At 34.4% G+C, this 21,648-nt stretch overlaps 1 protein-coding gene across 1 annotated transcript; it reads right to left on the reverse strand.

The window, feature by feature from the left end:
- Nucleotides 1-10,078: 10,078 nt before the first annotated feature.
- On the reverse strand, nt 10,079-11,080 carry LOC111386198. Its single transcript, XM_023010652.1, has 2 exons — nt 10,473-11,080; nt 10,079-10,376 (listed from the first exon to the last, which is right to left on the reverse strand). Exons 1-2 carry the CDS (start codon nt 11,078-11,080, stop codon nt 10,079-10,081), a joined length of 906 nt encoding a protein of 301 aa, XP_022866420.1.
- Nucleotides 11,081-21,648: the final 10,568 nt, after the last annotated feature.

Here is a 21,648-nt window from a genome sequence, read left to right on the forward strand (position 1 = left end):
AGTGGCGAAAATGGCTTTGTTAGATTTGGCAATGGCGGTGATTTTATCAGAACTGGTGGTGGCAATATTTTTGTTGATGCAGGTGAGGGTGTAGAGTAGTGTGGGTGGATAGGTTAGGGATGGGGAGTGTTTGAGATCAATTAATTGGTTGATTTTAATTAATGAATTAGTTAATATGTGACCAATAAATAATTTGTGATCAATTATTTGATTGATTGTAACCAATAAATTGGTTAATTTGTAATCAATAAATAATATGTGACAAAAAATGTGATTGTGACTCACAATTTATTAAGTTGTGATCGAAAATTACTTGTGATAAATTCATTTGATAATTTGTAACCATTAAATTAGTTATAACTAATAAAATTTGTGATTCTGTGATCGATAAATAAATTGTAACCTATAATTTTTTTTTATCTATGATCCAGAAATAATTTGAGACATATAAAAAATTTTATCTATGACCCGTAAATAATTTGTTCTGTGATTGAGAAATAATTTGTGACCAAATTGTATAGAGTTGTGACATTAATATATTTAATTCATAAAATATTTTTTAATTAATTATTTCATAAATAAAATGTAATTAATATCTGATTTTTGAAATTTTAAACATTATTCTTAGCTTTGAAATGGATAATACTTAAAGGGGAGCGTTCTTCCAATACATGAATTTGACAAGTATTTTTGGCAAGTAATCGGGACCTTTAATTTAAGCAAATCTAATGATCAGTATATATTTTATTAGGATCATAGAGAGTTAGTTATAATTATTTGAGATCCATGAGATACTAATTGTTGGATTTGCTTAAATTAAATGTCACGATTATTCGTTGAAAATACATGTTAAATCCATGTGTAGGAGGAACGCTTCCCGTACTTAAATACCTTAGATATGAAATTTTTCCTATTGTTATTTATAATCGGTGGTTACCTATCAACAATCTATCCGGGCGTAAGATGATTGTTAGCCACATATAAATTTGGGATACATTTTCAGTAGAGAATTGGGATCAGGCATAGTAGAGAGTTTGATCTACTTACTCCATCTCCAATTTATCTAGCTCCTGTTTGGTGTTGATTAAAATCTAGATTTTAATTTAAGTCAAATTTAATAATTAATTTTAACTTCATGTTTTGTGAATCTCACAACTTTTCACACATTTTATTAACTTTTATCAAAATCTACTAAAATTTTAATTTTAATCTTCACTAAACATAGGGCTGATATTGGTGGTAGATATTTCTCTCCTTAAGTTATTTTGTGGTGGTGGTGATATTGATGTAATGTTAAATTGTTTTAGGTAGTAATCAATGTCTAAAAATTTAAGGATGCGTTTGGTTTGCTATTTTCAAATTATTTTTAATTTTTAGTTTTGCAAAATATCCAAAAATTTGTTTTGTATGATAGTTTTAAAAATGAATTTTCGATGTATCTTTGATATTTTGAGACTCTGAAATAAGTGTTTAAATAAAATTTTATTTAAATAAAAATTCTAAAAATTTTTACTATCTATTTCCTATATTTTGTCAAATCAATTTATTTTTTACTCTTATTTTATTTTAGCAATAAAAAATATTGTGAGATTTAACTGTAAAATGTATATATCATTTGATAATATATTAGTGCAAAATTATTCTGTTTCACTGAATAATCAAATTCCATGGAATAAAATATCATAAAATGATTTCTCAAAATTCAAAATCAAATGTTTCTATTTTGAGAAATATTTTTTTCAAAATGGCAAACTAAACTTGCTTTTAGAAATCTTAATAAATACACTCTAGACAAAAAATCTAAAATAAACTTAAAATTGAAAACTAAAACACAAATTAAGCAAGCCTAAATTTTAAATTGTTGGATAACTGAGTCAAGTTTAAGGTCCGAATATGTGGTGTCCAAAAGGTGCACCATAGTCGCCAGCCGAAAGTTTAAATTTTTGGGTTGCTGGATAATTGACTCAAGTTTTGGACCCAATTATGTGAAGTCCAAAGGTGCACCATAGTCGCTACTCAGCAATGTGACTTATTCTACCGTCCGCTTCCTCATCTGGTGATGACATGTGGACTAATGAGGCAATTGATTGGGATAAAACTACTTGTACACTTTTGATATATATAATGGATGACACTCCCTCACATAGAGGGGAGCCCACGTATAATAAATTATATGCAAGCTCGCTCCATGTAAAGGGGTGTCAACAATTATGTACATGAAAAGTGTACATATAGTACTACTCATTGAATTAAGGGCAATCAAGGAGAAGAGATCCATGATATTTCTTCCTTTCCCATTCCGTTTATAATCATGTCACAAGTACAGAATTTTTTGATAGAAAATTCTTATAGACAACACATGACACGACATTATTGAAAGATGGGAAAAAAATGAAAAATAAGTTCAATCACATTTTGACATGTCAACATCTATACATATTCTTTTACATTTTTCTTGTACTTAGAGCTTTATTCTTCTGCTTACCTACTCTCGATTGGTTTCGCATTGCCCAGTTGATCTTGAATGGAGTGGGGAATCTTCGTCCTAAATTTTCAGGAATTCACAATGAATTTTTGTATTGTTTTATTATTTTTTCAATTTATATTACATTTAAAAAATAATACATATCAAACAAGACATTAAATGAGGATTTTTTAATCCCATCTGTCCTATCTCCGCTGGCTTGTTCAAAATCCTCGAAGGGATAGGGATGTTAATGACTAGGGATGGACATTTTAATCGAAATCGAAAATCAATGGATCCCAAACAATTCCTTGTACTTGAACCAAGATCATGGATACCCAAATTTTAAATCGAATTTGTCATTTTTTTTTTCCCAATTTATTCACCATTACCTCATGACCGGATAGGATGTCAAGGAAATGATGGGAAGTAAAGAAAATGTAATGTTGATTGTTATGCTGTTTTCAGCTAAATGAATTTATGAAATTTTTAGTATTGAATCTAATATTTTCTTATTGTTATTTTCTAGTTTTTTTGTTTGTTTTTTGGGTATGTAATTTGGTGTTTATGCCATGCTATTTATTGTATCTTGTTTGATAGCATAATTGATCTGAATTACAAAATTTTGAAATATATGTTGATGTATTTTATTTCTTCTATTTTTGTAAGATATTAAGAAGATAATTATTTGTATTGTCAACTTGTGAATTTTTTGGAAAATGATAATAAAGTAAAATCGAACGGATTTGGGTTTTGGTCTAGTTTCAATTTAAGTAATTACATGGGCCTAAAGGTTCTATTTACAAAATAATCGAAGTGTAATAAGTTGTTTCAAATATTAAAATATTTGGATCGACTCACACGACATTTAGGCCTAGTAATGACTGTCATGACCATACCCACCTCGTTGTCATCCCTAAATTTTATGTAATATATTGAAACAACCCTCATTTCGTCTCATACTTTATCATATTCTTTCTTTGTGATTAATATATGAGTGAAACTCTTATAATTTGAGGAGAGAATGTTTAATCAATTCTTGGTGAACACTTACTACAGTGTTAAGGTTGTCGTTATGAGAGGATTTCTTCATTTTTTTTCGAGATTTTTAGGATACTTAGTGTAATATTAACTTTTGTACAAGTTCTGTACAAATTGATAATATTAGACCATATATAGCCTCCTTTTTTGCATTTTAACGTGTGTGATTTGTGCCTTTGAGAGAAAAACATGGATGTCCTTTATGCTTGCTGTGAAGAATATTTGGTTGCCTAACTGAGAGAGAGAAACCTGCTGTGATAGTGGGAGAAAACGTGCTATTTTGGAGAGGAAAATTGGTGACTTTCTCCTTCGTTTGTCTCATCTTTGCACCTTATTCATTGTTAGTTCTCGTACCTTTGTGGCTTACAAATCAATACCGTTATCTTGTCCTTTGTGGTGAGATTGAGAAGCAATCGAAGTAAATATATTGATTGTAGGTCAGAGTAGTTTGGAATGGTTGTTTCGTAGAGAAATGTAACGTGAAACTGTGTCCAAAAACACCGATTTGAATATCTTGGAACGAGTTTCCACAACAATTGGCATTGGAGCTCATAGGTGGTGGATTTGGCTAAAAAATCTGACCCAAAAACAGACAAAAATTGACAAAAAGAATGAAAAATCTGTTGAGTTTTTTTACAAAAATCACACCTGTTTGTGCAATTTTTGACTAAACCAGTGGCTGATTGGACAAACCAAGACCCCTGATAAATCATATAGGTTGAAGCGCTCCTACTTGTCCGACACAAAGAGATGTTTGGAGGTTTTGCAGAGGCGTTTGCAAGTAGGTGGAAAGGATTTCGGAGATGGCGTCTGAAGACAGATTACTCTTGGAAGCGTGGTGAACCTTGTGGTAGTGTTCGATTTCTATTTTGGGTAAAACTGTGGTTCTGGACAATTTTGTCCTTTGTTCCTTCGGGTTCATTTTTTGCTTAAGTGGTTATTGGAGATTTTAGAACGAATAGCGTGGCTCTAAAGTGGTAAATTTGCATCTCTCATTATTTATTGACTCATATAGGTTCGCTTTAATATATTGCCCTATTCCTTTTAAATTTCAGCATTAACCAGTTGCCGTGCGAGGTGACATTAAGATTAAAGTTAACATGTGAAGCAACCATTGGTTGTGCTAAAAATTTAAGAATTATTTGTCATATTTAAAGGGTTAGATTTAATTTCAAGTTGATTGTTGTTTTGTGTTTTATTGTTATCATTAAGTCACCGTGTAAGACTGCATTGCATGAGAAATTGAATTTTTGTTGAATTACATTCATGTTGCATTAATTATTCAGTTAAAACATCTGGACTTGACCCATTTAAACATTATCTTGATTTGATGTCGTCAATCTTACGGAAACCTGAGAATCTATAAAGGTGCATATTGCAGTTTTAGGATTATTTTGTGTGACATTTGTGTACTTTAATTGTTCTGTTTTTTCAAAATGTCTTCATATTTTGAAATTGAAATTTTCAATGAAAGGGCGGATTTTTCAATTTAGTAACAAAAAATGAAATGGATTTTGATTCAACAAAAAGTTTTAAAAGCTTAGATGGTATATTTCAATGAAAGGGCGGATTTTTCAATTTAGTAACAAAAAATGAAATGGATTTTGATTCAACAAAAAGTTTTAAAAGCTTAGATGGTATATTTCAATGAAAGGGCGGATTTTTCAATTTAGTAACAAAAAATGAAATGGATTTTGATTCAACAAAAAGTTTTAAAAGCTTAGATGGTATATTTCCTGAAAATTTGACAGAAGTACAGAAAAAAATATGACGAACTTGCTTACACTTCAATCATTTTACACCTATCTATCTGATGTTGTTTTGAGAAAATTTGAAAATTTTGATCCTAAAAAAAATTCGAAAAAAGGTGGAGAAATTATATTTGCTGAAGTCTACTCTTAATAAATTGTACTTACTTGAAAAAAATTTTTTAACAAGATTGTTCAAGACATTATTAATTGAATTTTGATGACAATTTGGATGTTTTTAACAAGTTTGTTCAAGAATTTTAACAAGCTTGTTTCAAAGGATCTTGATGATAATTTGAATATTTTTAACACAATTGTTCAAGACATTGTTAATTTTGAGGAAAAAGTGTCTGAAATATATAAGATCACTATTTTGTTGAATTCTATGCTAGACTCATATATAATGGTTAATAATACAATTAAGTATGGTAAAGACACCCTAATACTCGAGATTGCTGTAGATTTTCTTAGAAGTAAAGAGATGGAGATTGGGATTACAAGAGACAACAGAATAAGTGATGAGGTACATATGATGAGGAAAATAAAATTTAAGTAAATGAATTTGAGTAGAATTCAAGATAGTAGTGATTCAAGTAGTGACTTGAGTGATGAGAGTGGTAAGAAAAATAGCAAGTTTTGAGACAAGTTCGGTGTAAGCGGTGTTACATGGAACAATTCAAATTTTCATAAATATTAAAGTGTTACCAAAAATTCAATTTTCTTTGTATTATAGGTGGAACAATAAAAATTTATTTATTTAATAAAAATATGGTATATCCACGAATTTAAGCTAAAAAATTAAAATTGTATTTTTCGAAATAAACATACCTAACTACATTTAAATAAACAAGGGAAGCCTAGAATTTTCCAATAAACAAATCCTTGAACATAAATTAAACTAATAATTAAATAAGAATAGAAACCCAAAAAATTTATTTTTTCAAATCCTCTTGACAGTTCGCATCACCATTCCGTCACAATTCCAATCAACTCGAATTATCTTGAAAAATTATTGTAAGTGTGAGTATTTAAAAATATCCAGTAAGATAAGTGCAACTTTTATAGACAATTATATAACAATAAAATATACACTTCATACCATATTTTTTATGGAGTATATCGATCACCAAGCAAGACACCCATCAGTAGTATTTTGAATTTTAGAAAGATTTCACATTTCGTTATAAAGAACTCAATAGAATTCACATTTCGTCAGGTCGAATCCGAAGGTCCACCGGCAATTCTACATAAATTATTGAATATACAAGTATATATGGAAACAAATTACTTGCACAAAAGTATCTTACTTCAATAAATTAAATAATTTTTGAAAGAAAATATTATTGCACGTTTCAAATCTTTTTCTTTCCTTTAATGAATCTGGGTGCATGTAATACTTTGACAAAATTTCTAATAGATGAAATTGGCTAATTATTTTCTGGTAAGAATTAGGACGGTTTCTGCTAGAGGCAAATTGGTGTGAATTTTGATTAATCTAATGGCATATTTATAGTGTGACTTACCTGTTGAATCCCAATTGATATAGAATTAGTTTTAAAGTTTATCCTAATCAAATTGAGTTTGGATTAACTAAAAGAATTGTATTTATTATCAATAATCAATTTGCCATCACTTATCAGTATAATTTACATTATCTTCATAAAAGAATCCTCCAATATAATTTAAAACAAAAAATGTGCAGATAATAAAGAATGATTGGGAATGGGAGGAAAATAATTCTAGCTTAGTTTAATTAGGATTACAATTGACCTTTATCCTAAAATAAAAAGATTAGTTTGTCTCTAACCCAAAACAGACAGAGCCCATAGTAAAGATAATATTCTTAATTAATTAAAATTCTATTTATCCTTATTTACTTTATATCATAACTAACTTGATATTATCTTATCCAAAACAACTTTTTCTCTGGTGCAATATACATTATTAAATACAATCTATCCAATAAATTTAATATTGATATATGAAATCTTGCTCCATCAATATCTAATTATTTGGCCCAAGTAAAATTTAATTTAATACTTACTTCACTCTAGTCCCTCAACTTTCCAAAATAATAAGAAGGCATCTAGATAAAAATCGTTATCACCAAATAATTTCATTCTTCCATAAAATTTTTGGACGTTACATTACATCTGTGGTAAGTCTGGATGCTTTGTGAGGGACTGTCCCAAGACGAAGGATAAGTAGAAGGATAAGATGAGATGTGAGGCTAATATGGCTATAACGTCGAGTGATGACTCTAATGAGGTTTATTGAGAGTAAACCTAGTTATTATATGTGCATCTATGTGCAATACTTTTTGCATGTGTGTGATTGCTTAATTCTATTGCATGGTTACATGTTGCATTTCAATATGTTTGATATGTACATTTGCATGAATTTAAGAACAATATGATTGCTTGGTGTAATGTGTTTGCATGCATAGTGGATTATGATGCATTAGTCATAAAATGTTGTGTATCTTTTGGTGAAGTGAAGTATAGATGTCCAGGGATACATTGTTGGTTTGTATTGGGGAGTGGAGTGTGACATTTGGATCACGAGTGGAGAGGTACTTAAGTATTGGAGTCTTTTATTTGTGAAGACCCTGACCAGGTGGAGTACGAGAAAGACATTTCTTTGACTTTCGTTGGGTGGAGATTCATTATCCTTTTAGGTTGGGAGAAGTTAAGTGGTGATAGAAGATTATTCCGTAAACTTAGAATTTATTATGGTTTACCAATTAGATATGAATTGAGAGTTCAATCTAGTGAACATGGTAGGCGATGAGAGGAGATATGTGTTTTCGAGGTGTGATTAACACGAAATGGGATAGAATAAGTATGGTGAGATCTTTTTGTGGGTTATTTATACATTTGTTGCATATGTGTTAGCCATTTGATTGATTAACTTGGTGTTAGTATGTTGTTATGTATGAACATGTTTGAAAAGATACGTATATTATCCTATATTATATCTCTATCGTAAGTTTATTTGCTCTTGATTGATTACTATGATTATCTGCTTCTAATTGAGTGTTTGTGACCTTAGCTCTTGTGAGTAAGTAGAGTAGGTATGGTATGTATTTCGAAAGTCCGTGATCCCAATTTTATTGGTTACCTTGATTATGTAAGTGTTGACTTTGTGTTTTGATTGCTTTCAAGTTGATTGGGTATCAAAGTGGAGATTTGTTAGATTTGATACTCAATAAATTTTGGACTATAATGAAAAATGTAGGAATTTACAAGCCTCAACCAATTGTGAATTGATTACTAATAATCAAGTCTAAAGACTCAAACTGATAACAACATGGACCATTGGAATTAGTTTAAAAAATTATTGTTGCTCATGGCCCATATATTTACCTATTGGACGGCTCTTAGTCTTGTCATATTTATTCCTTATTTGGCCCAAATTGATAACCTAATATGAGACTATCTATAGCCTCTTTTACATTTTAACTGGTGTGTGATTTGTGCCTTTGAGAGAAAAACGTGGCTATGCTTTGTGCTCTTTGTGAAGAACATTTGGCTGCCTAATTGAGAGAGAAAAACTAGTTCTGATAATGGGAGAAAACGCGTTAATTTGGATAGTGAAAACGGGTGACTTCCTCCTTCCTTTGTCTTCTCTTTGTGCCTTATTCATTGTTTTTTTTTCGTGCCTTTGTGACTTGCAAATAAGCACCACTATCTTGTCCTTTGTGAATGAGATTGAGAAGCAATTGAAGTAGATATATTGGTTATGGGCCGGAACCATTTGGATTGGTTGTTTGAAGATCTTGGAGCTTGCTTCTGCAACAATTCCTTAAGTAGATACTCAATAGGGAGTGTACATTTACATTTAAACTTTGAGCTTTAGGGTGAAATATATTTGGTGTTATTTTCCATTTATGCTTATTTTGCTTTGCGGATACCCGTTGGATAATGACATTATAATTTGGGACCAACATAAATATTGATTGAGTCAAGTGCTTTTTTTTATTTCCCCTCAAAATATCGAGAAGAATTATAGGGTTAAAAGAACAAGATATACATTTTGACATTCTTCTTGGGTAAAGGACAACCTGTAAATTCAATGTAGCACGATATCATTTGCACTAAATGCTAACGCACTGGTCCTCAACTTCATGAATTTATCCTTTACCACATTTTATACATGCGGACCCTCTTCAATATGTAAGCCCATGTTTGTGCTATATTTTTGGCTCATTTTAATGAAAAATTCGATCGTTTCAACTGTGATGGTGGGCCCCTGTACAGTGCACTTATCAGACGTTGCAGCAGTCAAGAAGCATAAAATTTCCGATTTTGCCCATACCACGTGAAAGTGTCAGCAAATTGTGGAAAGTCACAGAAGTGGGCAAAGAATAGTCAAAAGGCTGCATTATGAAGACAATCACAGAGGTGGGCAAAGAATAGTCAAAAGTGTCAACCATATTTTTGCATTATTAAACACAATGAAGACAGATACAACCACTTCCAAGATTTTTAGGTGACCATTTTAATTGCTTAGACGTTTGCAAACAAAAAAAAATAAAAACTCAAAATATCAAAGATGCCCCCTTGAACCGAACACAACGTAAATTAAAAAAAATAAAGAAAAAAAAAAGATATCAATAGGTGGACAATCCCTACAATTATTGTGAATAGGAAAAAAAATACAAAGTGTTGAATTACCTTCAAACCAATTTTCACGTTCGACGTAAGTACATACACATAACACACCGATAGAACTCTTGCAACGGTGACGACAACATTGAGTCAAAGTGTTGAAGTACCTTTAACCAATTTTCACGTGCCGCACGTGAGGTCCCTAAATGCGATCGTCACGGTTGTTGTACCATGTAATCGCGAAGTCTATCCCACTCATTCCGTTGTATCTCCGACGCATTTACTTCGGCCTGAATTTCATCCTCAGCATTAGGTAACTCCACATTGGCAACGTCATCATCCGTTTCCGCTCTTGCGAACGCCTCGTCCACAACTCCCGAACGACGCAGAAAATTATGAATGGCCATAGTAGCTAAGACAACTGCAACTTGTGTTGGGAACGAGTAACTAGGCATACGATCAAGAATTTTCCATCTCTGCTTCAACACACCAAATGCACGTTCAATGACATTCCTGCACAAAGAGTGCCTGAAGTTGAACTTCTCACGAGCATTTCGAAACCTACGACGCTAACCTGTTCGTTCGTCGCGAAACTGCTGAAAGTAATACAGTATGTCTGAACCTTTGTACGGGGCCATATACCCCGGCCGATGAGCAAAACCGGAATCCACCAAATAATACTTTCCCGTTGCTGGCGGCGGAAATTCTATCTCCGGGCTGTATATAGCACGAGCTAGAATCCGTGCGTCATGCGTGTTCCCGGTACAACCAGAAAGCACGAATGTGAAACATAAATTGAAATCACATGCGGCCAACACATTTTGGGTTGGTATTCCTTTTCGACCAATGAAGTTCACCCGTTCGTGACGTGGGAGCACAACTCGCACGTGTTCCATCAATAGCCTAATACAATCCTGAAATAGTGGATGCTTGTTCGAGTTCGGCTTGTGTGGCTCGACACCGTCATTGTAGTTATGCGCCGATCGTATAATACGTTCAGATAGCGACACAACGGCACGTAGCACCTCTTTGAAGAATTGACAAACGGTTTGCAAAGAGTGATTGAAAATCGTTGTCACCTGCCAATATCCCTTCCCGTGTGCAAGTATGCACAGGAACATACCAACTTTCTCGTAGATATCTACATGTTGGCTACCTGTTAAACCATATTCGTCTTGCAGCAAATGTGCAAAGTGGCGCAACCTTGGTGGGTACATTCGGAACTCCTAGTAGCACATCTTTCCATTCCCGCTCATAGCCTCCATCATGAACATGTGCCCATTTCTGGAGAACGGGAATCGTCGCACCCGATTTCGCTGTGTGCGATAATAGATCCAAGCATTGGTCCCTGCAACGGCTGAAAATGTGACCCAAGTTGTCACTTCATTCACAAGACAGTCGAACAACTCATCCTCGAGCTCTTCTTCTACGTCGGATCCTAGTTGTAGTACGCAATCAAAGCTCAGATCACCCATAGCGTACCACCAATCTAGGAACACATTATCGTAATAAGGTTCTTAACCACCCATTGGGGGACATTCATTTATATAGGGGAATGCAAAAGCTAAGTTTGCCTCGTTGTAGCAAGTGGGCTAATTGATTGGGAGAATGAAAACAAAAAAGACAAAGGCTGCATGATTGGAGACATGTTATACAGCAAAAATGGGCTGCAAGATTCCCTGCAAAATGAGTACATATATAGGACATGCTATTCAACACGAGTAAAATACGCAACATGATACAAGTTGTAAAAAAATACAATGAATAATCCTATTTATACTAACATTCCCTAAACCTAATTAAAATTGGAATTAAACTCCTAAACTATTGTAGAAACGTAACTAGACTCCTAAGAATAAATTCTATTAACTTGATCAAGGTTTGAGAGTAATGGGTTTCTCCTTTATTATTCTTCAATTTCTCCTTTAATTTAACTTGATCAACGTTGAGAGTAATGGGTTTTACAGATTTGGCACAATTGCTCCTAGTTTGTTTGGCTTCCTCTACCTTCATGAAATCTCAGTCTTTGAGCTTATTACCTCCATCATATTGAACTCCATGACTCAACCATGCATTCATATGGTTTTATTGGCCCAAATTATTTCCAATTTCTCGCCCGAACCTGCCTTCCACAATCAACCAAAGCACATCACAACAGTAAGCAACACATATTGACAATAGTAGCTACATAACATTAGTACAAACACAAGTGTCCAACCCGTCCATTTATGAGCAGGTAAAAGTGCAGGAAAAATTAAATGTTCGGGTGCACCACTATAGTATTACATAAGTACGTAGCAAGCAGTGAACTCCTAGTGGAGTGATTTGCCACGCTCATTGAACTGCCATTCAATCCATTCGAACTTTTCGTCCGCATCTCTCATGACAAATAACATATCTCGATAGTGCTTCTGCGCTAGGAGTGCGTAGGCATAGAAATATAGAGGGGTGCAACGCTATAGCCTCCTGCCGCGAGCAACTCCTCGATACATGTGGCCCCAACGTTCTAGTTATCATGTATGACGCTATTGAGCTTCGTGGCCACCTCTTCGACTGCAATGGTCGTTCGTTCCACGAAAAATGAGAGATCACGGGCGAAAATTTTCTTGCGCTTCCCCTTCCGTCCCTTCGTGGATGATTGTTGTTTCTCACCACTTCGAGCACTCGAAGTGTTCATACTTGCTGGACCAGTTCCACCGTCACCCTCATCGCTAGAATCGCTGCCCTCTCCATCAATGGGAATGTTATCCAAGTGGTCCCCTGTTGCACTATTCTCAAACACAGCTAAGCCCGTTCTAGACAACAGGCTCAGGATCGTTGCATACTTGTCACCGTCGTAGCTTTCACCAAATAGCACACGATAGCGGATGTAAATCTCGCTCACATTTTTGTCCTTGAAGTCCTTGTAGTCTTTGTTCTCCTGCAGTAATGAATGCAAAAAAAAATGCATGAAAATTGAAATATGCTATAGACAAACATATCCTGGTAGGAAAGAAACTCAGCAAAAATCATATTAATGGCAGGAAAGAAACTTAGCAAAAATCAGATTAATGGACTTAAGAATTTCATATTTCTGGGACAAATTTTCATCGACCAACTTGCAGGGATTTTCTTTCACATTCAATCTACCATTCAAGAGGATATTACACGGTGATGGTTTTACAAAACAAAGAACTCATCACTCAACCGAGACACAACCAGAAGAAAGTCACAAGAAGTTTCAGAGATTGTCTACGGAGACTTTTCTCTCTCAATCTCACTTTCTCTCTCAACAGAAAATGCTCCCCTCTTGCTCACATTCTATTCTCAGGCCTCTTGGTCCTATTTATAGCCACAGATCAAGAGATATACAAGAAGTGTATATATATACATCAGTTATGACGACTACCAATTTCATTGATTCTAACTAATTGTAACCCACTTAACTGATTGCCTAACTGTAGTGTTTAACCGACCGAATGCAAGAATCAATTAGTTACAACATGGTATGCAGGGACCGAATTTATCAATCCAAAAGAATTTGATAAACCTGTATCAGAATTGATCAAAGAGACTACAGGTGGACTGGGGATGGATTACTGTTATAAGTACACTGGAGTTCCAGAGCTGCTAAATGAAGCAATTGAGGGATCCGAAGTGGTAAAATTCCTCAAATCTTCCTGCTAATTTTAGTACCAGTAATGGCTTTTCCTATTAATCATAACATAAGACTAATTTCTTTTTAACCGTGTCATTTAAACAGGGACTTGGGACAGTAGTTTTCATTGATGCAAGACTTCATTTAAGTGGGGAGCTCAAATACATTCCGCTCTTGTGTGGTAGGACAATTAAGGGGTCCATTTATGGTGGAGTAAGACCTCAAACAGACCTCCTTAAAATAGTTGAGAAATGCATAAATAAGGTATGAATCCATTTCGAGTTTCACGATGAAATCTAGAAGCTTTATTGATTGAATCACCTCGTTTAAAAATTTAAGTTGTTGAAAAAAGAAAACACACCTTCGTCACTTCCCTAAAATAATTGATTATGCCTTCTTCCCTAAAAAAAATGTTGTTTGAACAGGAAATTTAGCTGGATGAACTATTGACCTATGGAGTTTCACTCGAAGAAATTAACAAGGCATGGGAGTATCTAAAGCATCCTAGCTGTGTCAAAGTTGTTATCAAATATTAGAGCGAATCAAAGTACACAAGCAAAGAAATAACAAAAGCCGAAATTAGAACCTTGTTTGCGTTTCATATGACATGCAAGATTAACAACTTCAGTTTAATTTCCGGCAACAACATGGTATGTGCATGCTCAAATAAACAACAACAAACTACCCTATAGTTGCAAGGCACATCGATTTGTGTCTGGGTTGTAGGTTGTGGTGATTAATGAACACGTTACAAACGCTGCAAATTCAAAATCGGCGCCTTATCCTGATTTTTCGCGTCCACCACTCCTCGGATGCTACAATGTGACCTGTTGGCGGATCGTACTCGACCCCACTGCAGGATAAGAGTTCGCAGAGGCGTTTGTGGTCGCGGCGCATTGTATCCCAGTGGTTGCGGAGTTGTTGTTTTGTCCAATTGTGGCCGAACGACGAATTGAATAGTGCAACCACATGCTCCCAGCCTTGTTTCATGAAACACCTGCCATGGTGATGGCCTTCAGCAATGGTAGTTTCACAAGCTGCTATGAACGTCATCCGTTCTGCCGGCTTCCACCTCGTGTTTCTTCTTGATTCTAAGCCCCTGTTTGCAAGAACTTATGCATCAGAAGATTCTTGCTGTGGTTCGGAGCCCATCTACAGAGAGGGAGCGCGAAGTGGTCGGAAAAAGCAAAAGTAAAATATGAACTGTAAATGGTGTGCTTAGCCGTCGGCTTACCTCAGTAGAGTGTGGATCCATGAGGTTTGTCGTCAATTTCAACCAGAGGTAGCAGGGATGCCGGCGTTGGACTACCGACTTTTTGCTGACTGAAAAGAATTTGTGTAGACTGGGAACACGAACGCACGCCCAGACGAAAATGAATCCCGGACGGTACCTTGTATTCTTGCTCCGTTGTCGGTTGATGGTCACTTCCCGGTGACCTTTGTGAAAATCACGCAAATGAATGGAGGGTCTTCTGCAGAAGGTGTTGCTGGAGATGAAAATGGGACTTTAGTCACTGGAGAGAGTCTGGAGACGGAGTGTTTTGGGAAAGCAGTAGAAGGGCAAAGGAGGAAAGAATATATATTTCTATCATGTGACTCTTTAATGGGTGTCAGAGAGCTGTAGGACCAAACGGTCCAATCTTTCATTAAAATGAGCCAAAAATATGGCACAAACAGGGGCTAAATATCTGTACAATTTTGTATATATTTTTCACACTTTGCAGGCCCACTGCATCTTCATAGGTTCCAAAATGAGCAAAGCCATAGAAACAAGTTGCACACGTGTCGATGTATGATTGGAGAGTTCGAAATTAAAAAAAAAAAAAAAACCCAATAACTTGCTGCTACATCAATCTATTTTTATTTCCAGTTTTTGAGCATGTCCGTTTATCATTTTCCTTTCAAAATTTGCTTAAAAAAACCATTGAGGTTAACATTCTAATGAAGAGCCACACTACTCAATTCTCCCTTATCCAATTAATGCAAGTCCTATGCATCCTTACCGAAAAGTGTAAACAACTGCAGGAAAAAACTAAACGACTCGTGCTGTTGACACTCCGGGTGACCGAACCCTCACATGACCGACGTGGATCCCTCATAAATAAAATAATCCCGACCCCCATGTGTGTGTATTATGTCAATCATGTGGTCACCCGAGCGGACTATGTAGCTTGGTCCAGTATTGCATCCCCCATCCCCCCTACCCACCCACACACACACACACACATCATTCAGTTTCCTTTTTCACCAGACCAACTTGGCAAACGTTACTTCACTCCTTTTTTCTTTTCTTTTCTTTTTTTTTTGAAGTTTTTAATCACGATTTTATGAACCATATATCAGTTTCAATGTTCAATTGTTTAACTATTTAAATCTATAGAATTTTCTATTTGTTCTCTTCTATGTTTTTCACAATTAAGATGGTTTTTTTTCACTATTCTCTAGCAAGAAAGATCACTTTCTAGGAAAGCCTTTGTATGGCCTTATGATGAAGAATAATGATCATTTCTTTTTAGTGCAGAAGTTTGTTAAGTTGTGGATTTTAATTATTGAATAGGGGATAGGAAGTCCCCCTCCCATGGGTGCAGGTACGAAACCCAAATCAAGACAGAGGGAGAGTTAAGAGAAAATAGGGTATGCGATTTTATCTTATGAACTTATTTTCATCATAGTAATTGCAATGTAAACGAGGCGTAGCCTCACATTGCGACAGACTTCTATAAATGTTGTGTATTTTTGTGCATTAATTTCTTTCTGCAATTTTATTGATTTGGTAATATAGAATGAGGGTTTCTATTTCTCTACAATTAATGGACAAGATTTCTCACATTGATTCTTAACAATGTTATATTTGATGTTGTTCGAGTCAAATTTTAACCCCATTCCCAGCCAAATCAATCATATGGATGTAAAATTTGCCACAAGTGAAGTCATATCAACTGTCATAAAAAAATATGAATTGGTACTTTACTAGCACATAAAATTATAATGTTTTCAATTTTTTGATCTGTGGTTTCTCCGAAACCAAATTCTCATTCAAGAAAATAACCTGTATGTGTTGAAGCTCTATCATTAGTTTGGCATTTCATCTATGAAGCAAACTCCCTCTAGTTTGGCACGATGATGAATTTCAATCAATGCGTTTATGGCTCTTCTGAGGTTCAAGGTTTCTGGTTGTCCATCTAGAGCTCTCCCCACTTTAGAGATTATTTGGTGTCCCATTTGACTGAATTGGCTTTAAGGTTAACACAGAATGGGTGGTTCTTGGTAGCCCAAGTCTTGTAAGCTGCAAACACTTTGACGGTCAAGTCAGTCGATGATGATACTACGAGTGAGATATTAAAAATAATATAGCTGTGTGTGTTTAGTATATATGGTAGCATTACCTTCTAAATGGCCATGTGAGTGGGTTTATATAGGAATGGAGGTGAACATGGAGTACTGACCGTAGGATGAGAAGACACGTGATTTCATATGAAGGTAAGGGTGGAATATGTTTCCTTCAAGATATCAATCCGTCAATCATAGACTGACATGTGTTTAATGCAACATTTAATGCTCTGAAATATAGGCTGGTGACTTGACATTAATATCAACTCAATCGATCAATAAGATTTGTTTCGAGAATATCTTGCGTTGCTATGGGGCGATGGAGGTGACACTTCACCTCCAAGGCTCCAAACTAACTTTGGCCAAAAGTGATTTACGGAGCCTCGAATAGGACAAAATGTCTCCTCGGTTAATGGAAGTTGACATGGAGGAAGAGTGGGTCTTATTGATTTGCTTAGTTGGCTACCATGTTGTTGAGGATATGGAGCTAAAGCCAGGACGCGTAACATTTTATTTAGAATAATGTTATTTGCAGTCGTTCACTGCGACAGTCGTCTTACGTGGCATACACATGGCAGGTGGTTATTTGATACATTAATAAATAAAAAAATTACCACATTAATGTATCAAATAATCACCTGCCATGTGTATGCCAAGTAGGGCGACTACCGCAGTGAGCGATTATGAATAACATTACTTTTATTTAAGAGTGGCTTAGCTTTGCCATCCCTCTTGGAGTCCGTTGTGCTATAACAATTTAATTGGCTGCTACAATCCATGCAATTGATTATGCTTGGACCTATAACTAGGGGAGGCTGTGGTTGGAGAGTCATTATGCGTATTTGGTGGCCATTTTGCATTCCAGGTTGCGTTTGTGTTGACTTTACGATAGGTGTTAGTGCTCGATTTCCAAATTGAATTATTCTACTTCTTTTTTTCTTTTCTTTTTTTAGTGTTTGTCACTCTCATCTACTGAGAGGGTAATCACATGGTTGATTGCTTAGCGTCTTGCGCTCGCAGCATTGTTGTTCCTATAACGTGGATGGCCATGTTTTGCTCATTTCATTTTTAATTATGTTTGTGGCATGTCTAATTACTTGTTTTATTGACGTATTCTCGTTCTCAACAACTTTTTACTAATTTTATTAATAAGACAATTAGATGATGAGGATGAAATATTCTCGTGGCCTACTATTTCTTGACACAGACGACCTTATTTTGAAATATTCACTCAATTCAATTTGACATTCAACTTGAAAACGAAATGTTTTAATTATTTTATTTTTTGTCGAGGCATGCTTGTGTGTATTTATAATTCATCCGTAGGTGGGCCGTAATGAGTTGAAAAGTATGACCTGAAAGATCCAACAATGGTAGGGCCAACATAGTTGGCTCTTTTCGGTGGATTCTCGCATTTATGCCTGGCCCCGCTTGGCCCCCGTTACACTACATACCATTTTTTATCTCATATTTTTAATTACACAATTTTCTATAAAATAATATTACACGTAAATGAAAAAAATTTCCTTTTTTCTCAATCATTTATTTTTTAAAAAAATACTATTCCACGAATTTTCATTTCAAAAAATGGGAGCCAAATGGGGCTTAGTTCACTTTCTTTTTATGAATCAGTATTTTACTAATTTTTCGCTTTCAATTTAAGCTACGATTGACCCACTAATTATCATTTCTCTATTACATAAAATAACCTTTTATAATTGTAACCTTTAACAGCAACAGTTTTGCTTTTTTTTTTTTTTTTTTTTTTTTTTTTTTTTTTTTTAATAAAAGGGCAATATTCAAGGGTTGAATAGAAAAATATTTTAGTTTTGTGGTCAATGTTGAAGAAGCTTTTTCGGCTATAAAATATTATATTTGTTGTATATATCTTAGAGCCTGTTTGGGAGGGATTTTTTTACTCCAAAAAATTGATTTTTTAACCGTTATTTCATTATTTCAACCGTAATTTTTGACTTTTTCTCTCACAGGTAGACCTCACTTTTCTTCTAACGATCAAAAAATCAATTTTCAAAATCCCTCCAAAACGGGGCCTTAAGATTTTACAAGATCTTGTTGTCCGTTGATTGATATTTGTTTTAGATTAAAGATGATTGGATAAAACTTGCTTTTATAAAGGACATAAAACTTATCACAATGCAAAAGGTGAAAATTAACTAGTTAATATTTCACTCCAATGTTAATAACTGCATAGCACCAATTGTTACTCACAGAATTTTGTCAATGAAGACGTGACAGATTATAGATTAAAGTTGATTGTCTCAGATCATATGAATGGTTGGTTTGTGAGTGAAAGCAAAAATAAAATATTAGAGAAATACTCAGAAGAAATTATACAAAATATTTTTAATTAATCATGTTGTAGACCATCATGTCGAATTGATAGAACTAAATTTAAATAAATGTTAAATTAAAATGGATAAATTGAGGAGGATAATTATTGTAATTATGCTGAGTTCGTATGCAGATTAACATTCACGGTAAGATCGTCTTGTTTGGTTGAAATGGAGGCAAAAAGACCCTCTCTCGAGGCCGCCAGGGGCCGCAGTCCTTTGACCTCCGCCCCCTAACCAAAATTTCATTAAAAATAAGATAAGAATTTTACACTTGTAACTTTGATTTTCTTTAATTTTTTTGATAGATAAAGAGCCGTCATAAGGAATTATTGATCATCATCAAAACATGAAATAGAGTTAGGAAAAATAGGGTATACAATATTTCTCTTGTAAACTTTTTTTTCATCATAGTAAAATATTGCAGCGTGAAAGAGGACATGGTCTCATAACTAGACAAACGCCCATAAATTTTGCATATTATTTTATTCATTTTCCTTCGAATTATTATGCTTGCTAATATAGAATTAAAATTTCTCGGTCCCAAAACACACACACACACATATATATATAGTAACGCTATTTGTACATACAACTGATGATGTGGAAGAGGGAAAAAGAGAGAATGAAATAAAGAGTTTTGCTACACTGACATATTTGTTGACATTCCATGATATGATCGACAATATTATCCATATCATCAATCTGTATACCATGTACAAGTATCACAACTGAAAATATATATCAATCATGCTATACAAATAGGCTCAAGGATAAGTTAACGGGGGACAAGGTCTCATAACTAGACACACCTCTAAATTTTGCATATTATTTTATTCGTTTTCCTTCGAATTTATTATGCTTGCTAATATAGAATTAAAATTTCTAGTTCCCAAAACACACACACACACATATATAGTAACGCTATTTGTACATACAGATGATGATGTGGGAGAGGGAGAAAGAGAGAAGCAAGAGCGAATGAAATAAAGAGTTTTGCTACACTGACTTTTTGTTGACATTCCATGATATAACCGACAATATTATCCATATCATCAATCTGTATACCATGTACAAGTATCATAACTGAAAATATATATCAATCATGCTAGACAAATAGGCTCAAGGATAAATTAAGGGGGAATATGTGTCGACAAATAATTGAATAATTTAAAAAAATAAAATAAAAAATCCAAACTAGTGCTGCCAAGTTATTATGTCCATTTTTTTGCCCGTCATTGAGCCTCATCAAGCATTATTATTGTGTTTGTGGAAGCCAGTCAGATAGAACTATGATGTTCCCAAGTGACAAATCATGGCATAGCAATAGATCAAGTGGGTCCCAACATGCTTCAGTTGATAACCTAGATTCGGTGCACATACACCCCTGACGTGGCCATCCATATCTGTTGAGCGCTCAAATACACGAGGGACCAACCAAATATCATCTGACACGTGTCTTTGAGAATGATTGTTTTGATCAACGTTATTTTATTAAAAAAAATCCCAAAAAGAAAAGCCTAAAGACATCTCAAAAACACTATTCTTTTTGTGATTAACCTAACCCGATTTTGCTAGTAGTACATCGAGGTATACCTAATGGTGTACATTCCATTCACATGGACGAGAGATCCACTGAAATAAAATATCATTTCTTTTACATGGGTAAACCCATGTGAGTTGGGTATATACCATTCGATATACCCCAATATGTACTACTAGACAAATTCTAACCAAAATACCCATGACAGCTTGCCCATTATTACAATTTTGTGAGCATTCGATTCTTCCCAAAGTGGTGGGGTTATTATTTTATTCGGTGGATGCCAATTAGTTATTAAAAACCTTAACCAAATTCCTTTTTGTCTCTGCTTAGACAATTATATAAGTATCATGATGTAACATAAAGTGTGTGATTTAAGAATTAAGACTACTTTTTTACATAACCTAATTACAATCACCCTTGTTTTTAGGGGAAGTTTTTGTTGACTTTTAATTATTTTTTTGTCTTCTAATAAGGTGGGTGGTGCCAAAAAATATAAAATCCGTTTGAAGTACGATTTGTAGCATATTTAGCAAAAAAAAGTTATTAATAAGTTGGGGACGTAAAAATAATGTACACCGAGCTTATATGGTTTATAAGCCACGTAACTTACAATTGTATGAATTTTGGTCTATATAATTTGTGGTTACCAACTTACAAGATAGTAACCCTTTTTTTTTTTTTTTTTTGGGGGTCAATGTGCATTACGAGGGGGATGGCTTACTCTTTCGTTTTTATAATTAATTGCTTACTTTGTTAGTTGCGAGTTATTAATTATTTTGAAGAAAGATGGACAATTATAGGTGCAAATTTAGTTTAGCTTTGGAATGTGGTTTTATTAATTTGGCCACAAGTCACAAATTTTGTAGTGAATTGTCCAAATGATTACTGAATTTTGTAAAAAGTTTTCAAGAGGTCACTGAA

This window comes from Olea europaea, unplaced genomic scaffold, assembly GCF_002742605.1.
Source record: "Olea europaea var. sylvestris unplaced genomic scaffold, O_europaea_v1 scaffold3456, whole genome shotgun sequence".
In the NCBI taxonomy this organism is placed as follows: domain Eukaryota; kingdom Viridiplantae; phylum Streptophyta; class Magnoliopsida; order Lamiales; family Oleaceae; genus Olea; species Olea europaea.